We start from the raw sequence: 18,483 nt of genomic DNA on the forward strand, positions 1-18,483 counted from the left end.
AGAGAAGCAATGTGGTATATTGGAACAGTGAGTTGAAAATACACACACCCATTTCTTTTCCAGGCTTTGCCAGCGATCCCATTGTAATCATTGAAAGGTTATTTGATTTTCTGGTCTTTTATTTCCTCTTAAAAAATAAAGAAAATAGACTCAGTGTTTTAAAAACTATGCCAATAGAGCACCAGATTTGTGTGGTAGCATTTCCGGAACTACTGAAGAGGATCAGAGGGCACTTGCACATGAGTGAGCATCTGGGATCTCAGATTATATTCTTAGTCACTTTTGTATTTGGCAGTTCTGTTAGGAAAGAGACTCTACTGCATAAAGAAATGTGAAAATGATGACCTGATATTTCAGTTCGTCAACTAATTTATTCAACTAATGTTTATGTTCCAGGCATTTCTACGTATGCCAGAGGCTACAACAGTTAAAGAAGAAATAGGCAGATTACCTGAGGTTGAAGAGTAGCAAGAGGCCAGATCATGTAGGGCTTTGTATATCATTTCAAGAACCTTGGCTTTCATTCTAACTGAGCTGAGAAGCCAAATGATCTGATTTACCTTTTGAGGATTACTCTTGATGCTGTTTTGTAAACAGTGTTGAGAAGAGCAAAGATGAATTTAAGGAGACCAGTTAGGTGGTTAGTCCAATTGCTAATGAGAGGTGATGGCTGTTCATACCAGTGTGGTAGTAGTGGAAGTGAAGAGAGGCAGTCAGATTTTGGATGTATTTTGGAAGTACAGGCACCAGAGTTTTCTGGTAGTCTAGAGGTGGGCTGCTGTCTATGGGGTCGCACAGAGTCGGACATGACTGAAGTGACTTAGCAGCAGCAGCAGCAGCAGCAGTAACCGTAAGAAAGTAAGTTTCGATTACTTCAGAGATTTTTGCCTAAGCAAGTTGAAGGAAAGAGTTGCCATTAATTAACATAAGGAAATTACAGCAGACAGATTTTGGGGGATGGGCAGGGAGGATCAGCTGTCTAGTTTCCTACATATTAAATTTGATTTTCCTATTAGGTATTTAATGGAGATGGTCAATAACCTAGTATATATTCTAATCTGGAGTTAGATTTGGGGTACATACATTTGGAGATCATCAGTGTATGTGTGATGGACTTTCCTGGTAGCTTAGCTGGTAAAGTATCCACCTGCAATGCAGATCAAACCGGGTTCAGTCCCTGGGTCAGGTCATAATGCTTTCTTTTGGTAGCTATATTTCTCTCTTTTCCTTCTTATTTAACACATTAAGTGAGATTTATATTAATAAGATACAAGTTAAAATTATTCTAATTTAAAATGTACTCTATCACAAACTTAGTGGCTTTCAAGCTCATATTTAGCACTTTACAATTTCTGTTGTTCAGGGATCTTAGCATGGCTTCACTAAGTATTTTTCTTAGGGTCTCAAGCTCCAATCAGGTTGCTGGCTGGGCTGTGTTCCTAGAGGCTTGATGAGGGGAGAATCTAACTTCAGATTCAATGAGATTCGTTGGTAAAATTCATTTCTTGGTGACTGGATGCCACTTGAAGTTCCCAGATGGTGCCCATGGTTACTAAAGGTTGCCTGCTATTCCTTGCCATGTGGGTTTTTCATCATGGCTGCTTACTTCACTGAACAGGCAAAGGGAGTCTTAGAGCAAGTTGACTTTAGACAGATATTTTACTGATATCATACGAGTGACATACTACCACTTAGCCATTCCAGCACCTTGATTAGGAGCAAGTCATAGACATGAGGTGGGATTATGGGCACCACCTTAGACTCAGTTCTCCACACTCACCCAATAGTTGTCTCTGAGATAACTCCATGGAGCATGAAAACCATTGCCTTCAATAATATCCTCTATGTATAACTTTTTTTTTTTTTTAACTTGGGCTATTGTTCAGTCACTCAGTCGTTGTCTGACTCTTTGTGACCCCATGGACTGTGGCACACCAGGCTTCCCTGTCCTTCACCATCTCCAAGAGCTTGCTCAAATTCATGTCCATTGAGTCGGTGATGCCATCCAACCATTTCATCTTCTGTTGTCCCCTTCTCCTCCTGCCTTCAATCTTGCCTGGCATCAGAGTCTTTTCTAATGAGTTGGTTGTCCACATCAGAAGGCCAAAGTTTTTGAGCTTCAGCTTCAGCATCAGTCCTTCTAATGAATGTTCAAGATTGATTTCCTTTAGGCTTGATCTTACAGTCCAAGGGACTCTCAAAAGTCTTCTCCAACACCACAGTTCAAAAGCATCCATTCTTCGATGTCAGCCTTTATGATAGGTCCAACTCTCAAACCCATAGGTGACTACTGGAGAAACCATAGCTTTGACTGGATGGATCTTTGTTAGCAAAGTAATGTCTCTTACTTTTAATATGCTGTCTAGGTTTGTCAAAGCTTTTCTTCCAAGGAGCAAGTGTCTTTTAATTTCGTGGCTGCAGTCACCATCCTCAGTGATTTTGGAGCCCAAGAAAGTGAAGTCTCTCATTGTTTCCCATCTATTTGCCGTGAAGTGATGGGACCAGATGCCATTATCTTTGTTTTTTGAATGTTGAGTTTTAAGCCAGCTTTTTCACTCTCCCTTTTTACCTTCTTCAAGAGGTTCTTTACTTCCTCTTCACTTTCAGCCCTAAGGGTGGTGTTATCTGCATATCTGAGGTTATTGATATTTCTCCTGGCAACCTTGATTCCAGCTTGTGTGCTTCATCCAGCCCAGCAAAATTTCATGTGGTATATTCTGCATATGAGTTAAATAAGCAGGGTGAAAATATACTGCCTGGTAATATATATAGCCTTGTAATAACTTGGGCTATTAGTCTCCCTTAATAAGGACAATTTTGCTTGAAGAACATAAGTCTTATCAGTTTTAATGGCTATCTTGGGAAAAATGACCCTTCAGGATGGTTTCAGCATTATGGATCAAAATATAGTTCTGGTAACACTTGTCCTGTGAGAGAAGTTAGTGTTCCAATTAAGTCTGTGGAAGCTGTATGTTAACATAATTCTTGTAAAGAGGCATATTGTCATTACTATAGGGAAAAATCTGCACTCAAAACATCTATTTAAATACATTCGATCCAGAGTTTTCTAAGCTTAGTTGACTAAAGGACCTGTATATCACTCAAGCCTATTAACATTTACAGAAGCAGTGTTTCTTATTGGAAAATGCCAACACAGCCTGACAAGCTGAGGAAGAAAGTAAAATAACGAGAAGAAAAATGAGAGGAAAAATAAAAGGGCCATAGATAAATTTCCCTTTCTCTTTAGAATGAAAGTTATGGTTATTTTACTTTCATAATGATGAAGATGGTTATGATATCATCAACACTGGGATGACTCTATAATTTGCCAAGCATTTTCACAGTCATTATCTTACTTAAGCCTCTCAACAATCTGTAAGATGTCACAATTAATCTCTTTTTATACAGACGAGTAAATGAGGCCTAATGTATTATGTGACTTGCCCAAGTCATAAAATTAATAAGGAGTGGAGCCAATAGTTTAATGTAGGTTTTGTGGCTCCAACTATAAAACTCTTTCTTTTACAACATACTGTGATTTTATAAACATGATTAAGTTAAAATGAAGATGTTGAAGACTACCTTTGTATAGTATGTGATTTAATTGAAAACATTTATTGACATAAGCAAATGAAAAACTGTGACATAAAATAGTTTATGAACTCTTGTTTTCATGTAGTGACTGTAGGAAAAATATTACAAATAGATATCTGAACTGTTTTTCCTCTGTGCATCAAACACGCACACAACAGAAACGTGCTATTGGGTTAGTTTATGTTTTGCAGTGGAGATATTTGAAGGAGAAAATCTTAGCATGCAATGTGAATCTTTCGATTAGTTTTCACCAGGTTTTATATTTAAATATGTTTAATTCAAACTAATAGAATCATTGACTATTGGAGTTCAGTAGGACTCAGTTCTCTTTTTAAATGTTTATTTATTTTTTTATTGCACTATGCCTTTGCTGCTACACATGGTCTTTCTCTAGTTAAGGCCACTGGGGGCCGCCCTAGTTGCTGTGTGCGGGCTGCTCATTGCGCGGCTTCGCTCGATGCCGAGCGCTGACTCCAGGGCGCGTGACCTTCAGTAGCTGCAGCTCGTGGGCTCTGACGTGCAGGCCCAGCAGTCGTGGCACCTGTGCTTTGATGCTCTGGGGCATGTATAATCTTCCTGGATCGAGCCCATGTTCCCTGCATTGGCAGGTGAGTTCTTATCCGCTGTACCACCAGGAAAGTCCTCGTGCTCTCTTAATGTAACTTTCTAAAGCACTGATTCCTCTTCTACATCATGCTCACATGTGGCACTCCAGCTTTTCTTTAAATTCTGCCGGTGATGGAATTATCAATACCTATGAAGGCTGCAACACCTTATTTTTAACTTTTAATTTTGAAATAATTATAGATATGCGGATAGTTGCAAAGGTAGTGCATAGAGATCCCATGTGCCCTTTACCTAGTTTTCCCCAAAGGTTACATTTTATGTAATGCTATTGTGCATAGAATATCAAAAGCAGGAAAGTGACATTGGAACAATGTGTTTGTATAGGTTTGTGACATCTTATCACATACATGGATTTGTGTAAGCACTACTGTTCTAAAGATACAGAGCTACTGTACCATCACAGAGATCTTCCTTATGCTGCCCCTTTATAGTAACACCTTCCTCCCTCCCCCTCCTAGCCCTACCCTGTGCTGACCACTAGTTCATTCTCCAGTTTTATTATTTATATTATATAAATGAAATCATGTGGTATGTGACTGTTTTTCACTCAGTATATTGCTCTTGAGGTGCATCTGTGTTGTATGTATCAATAGTTTTTTCCTCTTTATTCCTAAGTAAAATTCCATGGTATACTTATACAACAATTATTTTTTTTAATATAAATTTATTTATTTTAATTGGAGGCTAATTACTTCACAATATTGTAATGGTTCCCCCATACATTGACAGGGCCATCTGCCTATTAAAGGACATTTTGCTTGTTTCCACTTTTTCACTATTACAAATAGAGATATTCTTTTTCATGAAATTTCTCTTCATATAAAGCACTTTGCCTTTTGCCTTTGAGTACAATATGATCTTAGCTGTAAGTTTTTGTTTGATGTCCTTTATTTATTTGAGCAAGTTCTCATTTCTTGTTTTCTGTTTTTCTTATTGTGATTATTTTTCCTTCATCAATTAATAGGATCATGATTTTTCTTTAAACTTATATGACAGCTTACACTGATTTTTAATATTCAACCAGCCTTGCATGCCAGCAATAAGTCCCATGTGGTCAGAGTGTATAAATATTTTTATATATTGCTGCATTATATTTGCTAATATTCTGTTAAGGATTTGTCTATATTCATGAAGAGATTGGTCTGCATTTTTCTTGTTTGCCTTTTTTTTGTTTTGTTTCTTCCTTCTGTTTTTTAATTTTGTTTTCTTTTTCTTGCTATCTATAGATTATTTGAACTTTTTTTAAAAAATTGCATTTTAATTCATCTGTAGTGTTTTTCAGTGTATTTCTTTGCAAAGAATTTTATTTAGTTGTTGCTGTAGGTACTATGGGGCTTCCGTGGTGGCTCAGCTGGTAAAGAATCTGTGTATTACATATGTATAACTTACCTCCTGCTGCTGTTGACATTTTACTAGTCAGAGAGAAAAGTGGAAGCCTTACATACTTTAATTTCTTTTGCCTTTCCCTTCTTATAATGTAATTATCTTACCTATTTCTTCTATGCGTGTGGAAATGCATATCAGATGATGTATACTTCTTGCTTCAAACACCAGCGTAATTTGGAAAACTAAAGAGGAGGGTAGCCTATTGTATTTACCCATAGTTTTGCTTACCGTGTTCTTTATTCCTACTTGATATTGTCAGGTTCCTTCTGTTTGTTTTGTTTTAGTTTCCACAGCTTCCTTTAGCTATTCTTTTAGGGTAAGTTTGCTGGTGACACATTCTCTTCGTTTTCTTTTGTCTGAGGATGTCTTTATTTCTCATTCATTTCTGAAAGATATTTCACCATGTTTTGTATTCAGAGTTGACAATTCTTTTATTTCAACAGTTGAAAAACGCTGTGCCATTTCTTTCTGGCCTTGAAGGCTTCTGATGAGAAAATTTATCACTGTCTTTGGAATTGTTTTTCCCCCTTAGATAATGTGTTGTTTCTGTCTTGCTGGTTTCCAAAAAAAAAAGAAAAAAAAAAACAGTTTGTTTTTAGTTTCTAGTTTGTTTATGATATATCTCTGCACAAATTTCTTTGCATATTTCTTACTTGGGGACTTATGGAGTTTCTTGAATTAGTAGGTTTACATGTTTTACAAATTTGGGAAATTTTCATTCATAATTTCTTCAAATACTTTCCACCTCCATCTTTCTCCTACCCTGGAACTACGATGGCGTGAATCTTTCATTATTTTAATTATGTGATTATAAACCCTGAAGTCCCTGAGGCTCTGTTAATTTTATTTTTTACTCTACTGTTTTCTCTCTGTTTTTCAGATTGTGTAATTTCTGTTCTATTTTCAAGTTCACTGTTGTTCCTCTGACCTTTCCATTCTGCTGTTGAATCCATCCGTTTGATTTTTAAATTTCAGTCATTTTTCAAAACATTCTAAAATTTCCTCTTGGTCCTCTTGTCTTCCATGTCTTGTTCTAGAACTAGAAAGTTAAACAATGCGTTTTTGTACTGCTTCTAAAGGAGGGACATTTTATTATCTTAGTTCTGCCCTTTGAAGCTAAATACAATAAGAATAGTAAGTGATAAGTATTATTATCTAAATACTAGCAGTCCGGAGGATAATTTTCTATATGTTTTACACTGATAACCTTATTTAATTCTTAAAGTAACACTAATATTTTCTCATGTAAGAAATGTTTACCGATGGCTTACCATTTGTGACAATTTTTTTTTTTTTTAAGTCACATATTTTCAGTTTAGCTTCAAATGGTTACATGCCTGATTTCTTGGAAAAACTATTTCTGCAATTTCGGTAGTTTGCAGGCACAGGGAAAGAAGTGAGACTGCAAGCTGAATTCTCACATCTTCACATAAACCGGTCAAAAATGCTCATTTATGGTTTCCATCTTTATTCCAATTCAGAGATTTATCAGTGCTTTATTGTGGAATGATAATGTATTTTGAAAGAGTTATAAGTTTTCTGAGATTCAGATATGCTCAGGGTTTGGGGTAGCTGTAAACTTTAATTGTCTGTTTGTGCCATGACAAGGATTGGGAAGCACTTCTCTAGTTTACAGGTTGAAGAATGGGTTCTTTTTCTGTACCAGTTGAGCTTTGGGCATGTTAGTACAGCTTTATCATTCTTTACAAATAAACTTCTCAAAAAAATTGTCTCCTGTTGTTCTCCAACAGTGAGATCATAATCACCTGGTGGACTGTTAAAACAAAGGCTACAGAATTTCTTATTAAAACACCTACAGAATTTCTGATTAAATCTAGGTGGTACCCAAGAATTTGCATTTTTAACAAGTCCCTGGGCAATGTTGATTATGTTATTTTAAGGATTTTGTGAGCCAGTCATCTACACAGAATTTTTCTACTCCATCTTTCTTTGATTCTTCAGTTACTTCAGTTTGGTTTCAATTTCATCCTTCTATACAGAGTGCTTTTTCTAACATCCTTCCTGATATTAATGTTGCCAAATCAAATGCATAATTTTCAGTTCCTGATCTTACCAGACATGTAGAAATCATTTTATTGCTGTTTTCTCCTCCTGTTTAAGAAACTCAGTTTTTATTTGGTCTGGAGACCTCTGCCTCTGCCTCCCTCCTTTTTTTCTATCTCTGCATGGTCTTTCTCAGTCTCTCTCTTTCCTTTATCTTGAATCAAACTCTGTTAGAATTCATTCTGGGTCCTCTTCATATCTTATTTTACCCTCTCTTCCTAAATGATCTAGTTATTTCTAGATCAAATGATCTAATAATTCCCAATTTATGTCTCCAGCTCAGGTTTTCCTTTTAAGCTTTATTATAATTTAACTAATTGAATTCCTGAATAACTTATAGGTATTTGGAATAATACCTAAATGCATATTTTATCATTTTAATGTGTATGAATCTTAAAGATTCCATGAAATAAAGTAACTCTTTTCTTTCCCTTCACTAAAAACTACTTCTCCCTCTCGTAAATGGTCTTTACTTCCATTTAGTTATTAATGTCAGAAACCTGAGGGTTATCCTTGATGCATGTCTTGCTTAACACTCTCATTTATACCCCTAAAGCATCTCTCAGTTTCCTCTTTACTTACCATGTCTGATACCATCACCTACGTTCAAGTCATAATCACCTGTTGTGAGTTATTACAACCGTCTTTTAACTCATGGTGTCTTCCAATCCAATCACTCTTTAGTACTTAGATTCATCTTTTTAAAATGTAAATCAGATCATGTCACCATCTTGCTTAAAGTGCTTCAGTGAATGAAATTCGTAATCTTCAATATGGTGTGAGAAGGCCTCTCTAAGCTGATTTGTGTTGCCTCTCCAGTCTCAGCACCGTATTCTCCCTCATTCCTTTTGGTTCAGACACACTGGTGTTCCATCAGTGTTTTGTACAGTGCCATCTTGTTACTTCTTCCTGGAATGCTTTCCTTTGCTTTCCATCTGCCTGTATCTTTATCTGTCCTTTATAGGTCACATATTTCAGTTCTCAAACATCACTCCTTTAGAGGTGTTTGCTGACCCCAAAATCTAAATTAACTGTTATTGTACTCTTTCAGTGTTTTGTGCATCTTATATGACACTGATGATTTATTTATGTTTATCTCCATTCTGCTGAATGTCTCATTGTTTTACCCCTTACCTTAAGGTTTAGCACAATGCACAGCAATATGAAGGTGTTTAGTAAATATTTTTAAATAAATGAAAATATGAATAGAGCTTAACAAGATGTGCACAGATAGATGAAAAAGTTCTTTTCCAAAGGTAAGACAAATCAGGAGCACATAAGTTTGAGAAATGGATATTTATTGTGAGTTGCCAATTACATAAATTATCTGAAAAATTATTTGAGTAGAAAATTTATTTTTAGGAGAATGCAATTTCTGAAAAAAACTTGAAAAATTGCTTCAAAATAATATCAAGTAATTCATGATATTTAAGGGAAGTTTATATTTACTAACAGAAGTTGAGTGAACCTGTTTTGTCATTTTCATATAGATTTAATCTTTTGTGTAACCAATTCTTATTTTTTTAATCACTTGAAATTTTTAGGAGGTTTCAGCATTAAAGAATATCATACTATATTCCAGAAACATTTAATTACTTCATTTTTCATTATAGCAGTTATTAGCAATCCACTGTTTAATTTTTAAAATGCTTCTTAATCTTTGGAGAACAAACTCATGTCTGTAGGCCAGCATCAAAAAAATAGCATGAGTAAAAGACATTGCTGAAAGTCTTTCTTTTTTTCAAAATATATATATATTTTTTCTTTATATTCCTGTTTATTAGCAGCTGTTTCTCTTCTTGCAGCAGTTTTGTTCTGTAGGATTTGTCTAGAGTACATAAGTATTCTGCATTCTATAAGTTTACTCACTTAAAATCCTAGGTTTTTCTTGGTGTATATAGTGAGTGCTTACAGATAAAGTACTTCAAACTAGAGGGGATCACAGAGTTTAAAATGTTGATTGTGTCTTTGCCCTTTCTTTCGCCGTCTCCTTTACTTCCCTCTTTTGTCTGTCTGACTCTCACAGGAGACGTGGATCACAACTGGTTGGACCATACGTCTTGGCATAGCAGTGAGGCATCCCCAATGTCTTTGGTGAGACATGTGGGGCCTTGCTATCTAATTTCTGTTATCATTTCACTTTTCCTTTTGGATTTACACCTTTGCATGTTTTCTTTTTGTATCTTTTTTTTTTTTTTATCCCACACCTTTAGGGGACAGTCAAAAGGGAAAAAGAAAAACTAGAGAGCAGGCAGTTTTGTCGGACTCTAACACCAGGTCTGAGAGACAAAAGAAAATGATGTACTTTGGTGGCCACTCTTTGGAAGAGGATTTGGAATGGTCTGAGCCTCAGATTAAGGACTCTGGGGTAGATACGTGTAGTAGCACAACCCTTAATGAGGAACATAGCCATAGTGATAAGGTACTGAGATTGTGGAGCCTGCCTTTTAACCTGCTCATTTGGTCTTCGTTTGCTCTCTGTCACTCATTCAAACAGAACATAATAAAAGGACAGGGCATTTCAAGGGTCAATATAGCATTTCTTAAGGTGCAGAAAAGAAAAACAAAACCAAAACAAACCAATCAACCAAAATACTTCTTGCTTGCTTTGCTGTTTTTGTTGTTTGACGGCATACCAAAAAATAAGTAAATGAAAATAAAAATTAGGAACAATGGAATGTTTTGTTTATGGTCGCATGAAAGAACTTGGTAATGTTATTATAAACCACAAATATAAATAATTTTTTTTGGATTGGCTTATTTGACTGCTTGCATATATTTTCCTTGGGATGAAAATTAAATTATTAACAGTTTGAATCCCAGGTAAAAGGGAGATAATTGGGTCTGTTTGCACAGAAAAAGTTGTTTTTCTTTTTTCCCTTTCACTGTCATTTTGCTCTTTTGTTTTCTTGTCATAGCATTTTAATGTAGTATCAATTAGTATTAGAGCCATTGCCATCTGCTTTGGTATTTATTGTTTGCTTTCAGTATAGTGAAACTTTTGAATTCTTTTTATCATATAGATGTGATTTACTGGAACTTGTCTTTTGCCTGCTAAATTTTGCATGAAGATGTGCATGTTAACTTTTAGATAACTGTGAAACTGTGATTACACAAATCATTTACTTTGTTATTTGACATATAATATATAATGGAATTGTGTCATGATTTAGAAAAGAGAAAAACTAATATTTTCAAGGTTGTTGAACAGTGTTTAACAGTACCATTGAATTATCAAATAAATAGTTCAGAAACCTGAAAGAGTCAAGAGATCTCCAAAAAATGATCAATGTAATCTATCCTCATGTTTGAATTGGACCTGTTTCTCCCTTGCACATTCATTTGGAAAGTTACCGAGCCCTGTGTATTTTTAATAATTTTTTATCTAGAAACCTATTTCAAGAAAACCCTCTTCAGTTTTCATATTTTAATTTAGCTTGACCTTTTAACTTTTACTGTAATAAAGTCTTTCAAAGTCTTCCAGAAGTATTTGAAGATTAAATTCTCATTTTTAAATGAGTTCAATTGCATAAAATTAGAGTCTCTTTTCTGCCTATGGTTTTTTAATCTTTAGTATGTAGATAATTAAACTAGAGTCTGCATATATTTTTAAGATTTATCAGTTTTTGTAGAACTATATAACTTCAGTATTGTGTCAGAGCATGTTAGAATTTGAAGTAACTGATTTTTTGAAAAAACTTGAGATATTAAAGTAAGATTATAAGCATAATCTTATCATCTTATTAAATTTTTGACCAGTGTTTTGACAGAAAGCTGATTTGTGTAATCATAACACTTTGGGAATTGCAAGTTTGGCTAGATTGTACAATAAAGGGCCATTTGTCATAAAAGAACATTAATTTTTGTGTTTATTGATGTAATATATCAGCACCCTGTGACGTGGCAGCCTTCTAAAGATGGAGATCGTTTAATTGGTCGCATTTTATTAAATAAACGATTAAAGGATGGAAGTGTTCCTCGGGATTCAGGAGCAATGCTTGGCTTGAAGGTATGTGATGAAATATGTGAGATGCTCTATACTCCTTATAGATTTATCAGAAAAGCAAAAGATATAATAACTCTATACCAACGTAGTGTTTTTTTTCCATTTTCAAGAATTCCTAAATATTTGCACTCATTTTTCAAAACCTTTTCATTTCCAAGTATTATTTAAGAAGTTGTCATTATTTTACAATAATATATATTTATTTAATTTTGGAAAATAGAACTTGAGTTATATACTTTAATTCTAAATACAATGCTCAAGATTATTTTACCTATAGTTGTCCTTCAAGTCTATGTATGTGTTTATAGTCTATTAAAATGATAGCTTTGTTCAATTATTAAATGTGCAAATGTGGGAAATATAACATATGTATTATATAGGAATAGAATTTGTATTAGCATAGCAAAATATGTATGTGTTTGTATGTGTGTGTGTGAGAGAGAGAAAGAGAATAATGTTTGAAGTCTAAAAACTCAGAAATACTTATGTTAGGAGATTTAATGTAAATGCTGATTTGTATTTCACTGTAAAATGCCAGACAATTATTTGTTAAGTACACCAAAGAAGGCTCTGTTGATTTTTTGTGAATCTGTAAGGTGAATTAAAAACTGAAATACAAAGAGAGTTTTAAAATTGAGTCACTGCTATGGAAGTAGTTGTATAAATCCAGGAAGAGATATTTGAAAATTTTGATTGTAAATAAAATTGTGCATCATTTATTGGGTGGTTGCCATGTGGCTGGCACTCATCTGAGCACTTTATCATTTTACTGACTCTCAGATAAGAAATAAGCTTAGCAAGGTGTTGTAACTTGCCCATAGTCTCAAAGATGGTGATGCAGGTGAGAATTAAATCCAGATCTGCCCAGTGTAGAGTTAGAACTGTAGAATAGTATAGAGGTCGGGATGCCTTGGCTTGACTTCTATTTATAGCAGTTACTAGCTATATGACATTAGGCAACTAAACTTCTCTTAGCCTCAGACCCTTCATCTGTACAATGGAGATAATAATACTGAGAATTATTATCTAGTAAGATTAAATAAAGCAATATACAAACATTTAGTACTGTGCCTGGCACTCTGAGATTTCAATAATAATAATTATAATCAGTATAATTATTATTAAAATTTATGAAGAAAATTTTAATATATTTAAATAGGGATTTCAGCCCATATTGTCTATACACGTAATTTTCAAAACCAAACTTTTGAATAATTAGTTAATATTAACTGAACTACCACTGAGTGTTATTCACTGCAATTGGGGAATAAATACATGGAGTAAAATAAATCAATAATTTTTAAATTCTATGTCATTCAGTCAATTAAGAAGAGGGAAAAAATCTATTCTAGTCAATGAAATTAGTTACTATTTTTTGCATAACTTGCTACAAAGTTGATATATTGATTGATTGGCAGTTCTGAGAATGCATTAATTTTTAAGAGACTACTCTTATAGCTACACATATGATTCCACTGCATTAATGCTAACCTTTGTTTTTTTCTGTTTCTGAAACATATGTGTTAATAGAAACATAAAAATTGGGAGGCAGATGGTCTAAAGTTTACATTAATTTGGATGAGATTAAGTAAATTTTGTAATTTTCTCAGGAAAAATCCATCATCATCATGCATGTTATCAATGTGCCCCAAAGATTACCAACTTATAAAATTTTTAAAAGATATCATAATTATAGTAAAAGTAACAAAATATGTAGTATGATACTTGACATCTATAACTAGAAATTTGTCATTAGAAATGTTAAGGTAATTATATGTAATTATGTAGTATTGTATAGTAACATATTTTTAGAAATGGCAAAAGAATTCTGTAATAAAGGCAGAAATTATAAATTGTTTCTAAGGTATGCAACATTTTCAACAAATAATTGCTTAAATTGTAGAATACTTGGAGTATGTAAAGAGTCTGCCCTTGACATATACTCAGTTCCTAATAATAACACTATATTATTTAAAATTTATTTTTAACATATTAAATTATAGTTTCAAAACTTGCAAATTATCTAGTTATTTTTTACTTGCATCTTCAACTGTGTTCTATTGAACAATATGCCTGTTTTAACATTTTCTTCTTTTAAACAGGTTGTAGGAGGAAAGATGACTGAATCAGGTCGGCTCTGTGCATTTATAACCAAAGTTAAAAAAGGAAGTTTAGCTGATACTGTAGGACATCTTAGACCAGGTAGGTTTCAATTTTTGATTATTTACACTTAAACTGTTAAGCTTAGTAGTTATGAAAAAGTTGTCCTCATTTAGAAGTGACTTCACTGGTAACCAAAAGTTCATTTAACTTAAATATCAATTTTTCTTCATCAATGCAAAGTTGTAACTATTAGTTCTTAAGTCACAGTAGTTTAAAAGATTTTTATATTTACTGATCTTATTTTTTTGTTGATGGATATTCCTAGTCTGTATCTCAGATTAGCATAATTTGTTTCCCATGAGCCTTATTTCTTTTGAAGAACTTCCAGTATAGTTTAGAAAGTAAATTTCATGGATAAATGCGTTTTTCCTGAAATGTGTTACTCCTATGTCTTTGATAATGGATACTATTAAAGAGAAGCTTGAATGCCTTGGAGAGGATTCAGTGAATGGTCAGTGTTAAACTTTTCATAAAAGAGATTAGACAAGTGCTCAACTACATATATATTGAGAATCATAGTATACAGAGTTATACATTTTTCAAAGAGGCAACTGATCTTGATAGATTCTAGAATTGCAATTTCTATTAAGAAATCACAGACAAGAGTGATGTCACCAACTTGGAGACGTAGGTTGTTCCCAAGTTGCTTCCCCTTGCAGGAACAACTAACAACTACTCAGGGACAGGACACTATTTAAAACAATTCTAGAAATCACAGAGATGAGTTTTATGTAATTTTTTCCTCTGGCCTTTCCTTGTCCTTTTGTGTGAAATTTCCTAATCATCCCAGTCGTCATATTTTGTGCCATTGGAGCTGTTCTCAGTATGTTTCTTATTCCATAATGGTGCTTGTATTCTACAAAATTGATTTTGCAGTTTGAGATTGCATTTGTTTCGAGTGCATTTTGTGAAGTTAGATTTTCTTTCTAAGATTATCATTGCTGACACACACCACAGGTGATGAAGTACTAGAATGGAATGGAAGACTATTGCAAGGAGCCACATTTGAAGAAGTATATAACATCATCCTGGAATCCAAACCTGAACCACAGGTGGAGCTTGTTGTTTCAAGGCCTATTGGGTGAGTTGATCTGAATACTTTACACATGTGTAAATTTGACTGTGTGTGCATGCTCGGTCATTCAGTTGTGTCTGACTCTTGTGATCCTAAGAACTGTAGCTCACCAGGTTCCTCTGTCCATGGGATTTTCCAGGCAAGAATACTAGAGTAGGTTGCCATTTCCTCCTCCAGGGTATCTTCTCTACCCAGAGATCAAACTCCTATCTCCTGCGCTGGCAGGTGAATTCTTTACTACTGTACCAACTGGGAAGTCATAAAGTTGACTACTATAATTTATAATATGCAATTCAATAATATCTGATTGCTTTATAAAACTAAATTTTTTGAGGACAGTGCTTTTTTCTCTTTCACTAAAAACACCTTATCAAAAATGACATCTTTTTATCTGATCATGTTAGAATATATAGTTAATTACAAAGGAAGAAAATTTAGGTGTTTATAATTTTTCTTAGGGCTTCCCTGATAGCTCAGTTGGTAAAGAATCCACCTGCAACGTAGGAGACCCCAGTTCGATTCTTGGGTTGGGACGATCCCCTGGAGAGGGGATAGGGTACCCACTCCAGTATTGCTGGGCTTCCCTTCTTGCTCAGCTGGTAGAAAAATCTGCCAGCAATGCGGGAGACCTGGGTTCAATTCCTAGGTTGGGAAGATCCTGGAGAAGGGAAAGACTACCCATTCCAGTAATCTAGCCTAGAGAATTCCATGGACTGTATCTTTTATTTTTAATATTAAGATAATTTTTATTATCTTAGTAACTCAGTAGATAGCTAAAGGATTAGCAGAAGGGGACTATAGTAACAATTATTCTCGAAAGAAGTTTCATAATCTGTGGTTCTGTACATTGCACTAGAATCAGCTATGTTCTATGAATTTTATGTTTTTTCCAAAATGGAGATTTAATATAAAAAAAAGAGATAGGTTAAGGGCACACTATTTCTAGATGGAGGCAACCGCTTAAGGAAAAATGAACATCTTTAAGTTAATGGATAAAAAGTAAGCAAATGTCAGTTACTGTTTGACTTTTAAAATTGGCAATAAATATAATCCCTAATAATTATATTATTATTATTAATCATTTTTATTATTTTATTATTATTTTAAATATAATCCTTTTTAATCTAGTGAATAATTATGTTCACTTTTTAATTATGTTGTTAGAATTACTCATGAAATACCACAGCAGTATTTACTTTACAAAAGCTCGTATTCTAAGCCAATGTAAAAGAGAAACCTATGACTTAAAAAAGCAATAAAAAATTATATATAAACTGACAGTGAATTATTAAATGCATGTCTGGTGTAAAAGTATTCCAGGGTAGAAACTGGAAATTTTTCCTTCTTAAAACACTAATGCCTAGTTTTAAGTCATTTATATGAGTTTTTCATGATGAAATTGGTTCATGAGGGATATTTTCGTGAAGGAAGTTGCTTCAGTTGGTAACTTAATTTTCGAAATGTTCCTTTCAAAAGTAATGAATCTATCACATGAAATTATACCTATGTTTTATTTTTCCTTTTCATAGTTTTGCTATATAGTTAAATTAGTACCTTAGGGTATTAATCAAATGTATTTCTCCAGTCACATTTTTATTTAATATTTAAGTATTATTGATGCAACTTTTTGAATGAGCTTAGCCATTAATATATATCATCCTTGGCAAACCTCAAACAAAAATGTACATACTTTAAGTGTAAATGCAATACAGAGTAATTATGTTAAGTCCAATAAAAACATGTTTACTTTTTTCTTAGTAGAATTATTATGTTTAAAAAAATTTCAGTCACAATCCAAATATTTTAGTTTTTATTTTGGTGATATTTTATTTGAATTTCAATGTTACTGATTTGAACAACAGCAGGTACAATGTAAAGAGTAGAGTATAATTAAAATATATCTCTAAAACTTACCTTGTTTTGAGTATAGAAATTATTTGAATGGAAAATTGTATAGTAAAACACATAGGAAATGAATTGTATATTTTCATAAATCTGCTCCAAATGCATGTAATTTTTCATTTTTTTAAGTAGTAGGAGTTGGCCCCAAGAACTTTGATTAGCAATAAAGTGCTACGACTTTTTTCTCCTTATTTATATAATGCTTCTATCATACACAGTTTTGTTCATTTTGCATTGTCCTGTTATAATATAGATTGATAATTGTCATAATAGTAGTTCCTAGTACTTTTTAAAACAGTTCTTGTATTTTTGTTTTCTTTTTCTGTCATTTCAGAGATATACCTAGAATACCTGATAGCACACACACACAACTGGAGTCCAGTAAGTTTCATTTATTTTAGGAGAAAATGTCATTAATAAAGTCATTCATCATCTGAGTCAAATGAACTCTTTATTAATACAAAGTAAGAAATATAATAGTAATGTTATCAAGTATGCAGTTGTATAAAGATGGAAGATTTGGTATTATTTCCTGTTATTGTGGAAAAAAGTACAAAAGTCTATATCTTAAGATGATTTTTTTAAACTACACTGTCGTAACTACCATGTACTTTTTAGATAGCTGTATTAAGGTATATTACTATAAACTGAAGGTATTTAAAATGCAGTTAGGTAAGTTCACTACTCAAAATTTCACTCTGTCCCCAAATTTAATCTAATTTTAAAATTTACTACTTTGTAACCTAATCCTCAGTAAATGTGGGGAATCCTGAGGACAATCTAGTGAATAATTACATATATATTCTTATTTATATTTTCAGAAAATGGGTAATAGTTCTGATTTAACAAAGTAGTAATGGAACAAAAGACATTTAAGTTGAAATAATATTACCTATATAGACATTTTAAATTACTTGTGTTTGAATGCTACTTCAGATATTAAGCAAATATCTTAAGCAAATATAAGTTAATTACAATTTTATATATTATATAGACATTTTAAAATTACATAGGCATTTTAAATTACTTGTGTTTGAATGTTACTTTCAGATATTAGGCAAACGAATTTTTTCCAATGAATTAAGTTCGTTGACTGATTGACAGAAAGGCATGTTGTGAAGGAAGAGAGGAGGGTTGCAACCTGAAATATGTTGATCAGGATAGACCACACTGAGATGGAAGAATGGGAGCAAGATTGGACAGAGTGGCAATCTGAGGAAAAAGCTTTTCGGGTACAGAGGGCAGAAGTTCAATGGTGCTAAGCCAGGAAAGCCTAAGAGTCATTTAAGAAAAAGCAAAAAGACTGTTGTGGCTGCAAGAGTGAGCAAAGGGAAGAACAGCAGGAAGGAGGACAGGGAGGTCTCGGGGCAGCGAAACTGCAGAGATTTTACCAGGCACTGTAAAGAATTTGGCTTTCACTCTAAGGGAAATCAGGAGCTGTACAGGATGTTTTTGGGGAGAAACATGTTTTACAGTCTGGGTACTGTATTGAAAATAGACTAAATGGAGTGAAAGCAGAGAGACTAGTGAGAAGGCTGTTTCAGTATTTGACTGGTGAGCCAACGGTGACTTAAGGCATGGTGGTTGCAATGAAGGTCGTGAGAAGTGACTGGATTCTTTATACACATGTCAATTAACAGAATACTATTAAAATAGATGGGGTTTT

The 18,483-nt window shown here is 33.6% G+C and overlaps 1 protein-coding gene across 1 annotated transcript in view; it reads left to right on the forward strand.

Moving 5' to 3' along the window:
* Positions 1-18,483, forward strand: part of RIMS2 (regulating synaptic membrane exocytosis 2) — a 601,915-nt gene that overhangs the window by 288,205 nt on the left and 295,227 nt on the right. Inside the window, exons 5-9 of the mRNA XM_018058085.1 lie at positions 9,698-9,765; positions 11,561-11,680; positions 13,780-13,879; positions 14,798-14,921; positions 17,152-17,198. Of these exons, the coding sequence (XP_017913574.1) occupies positions 9,698-9,765; positions 11,561-11,680; positions 13,780-13,879; positions 14,798-14,921; positions 17,152-17,198 (459 nt within the window). The remainder of the gene's footprint in view (positions 1-9,697; positions 9,766-11,560; positions 11,681-13,779; positions 13,880-14,797; positions 14,922-17,151; positions 17,199-18,483) is intronic.

This window comes from Capra hircus, chromosome 14 (assembly GCF_001704415.2).
Source record: "Capra hircus breed San Clemente chromosome 14, ASM170441v1, whole genome shotgun sequence".
Lineage (NCBI taxonomy): Eukaryota > Metazoa > Chordata > Mammalia > Artiodactyla > Bovidae > Capra > Capra hircus.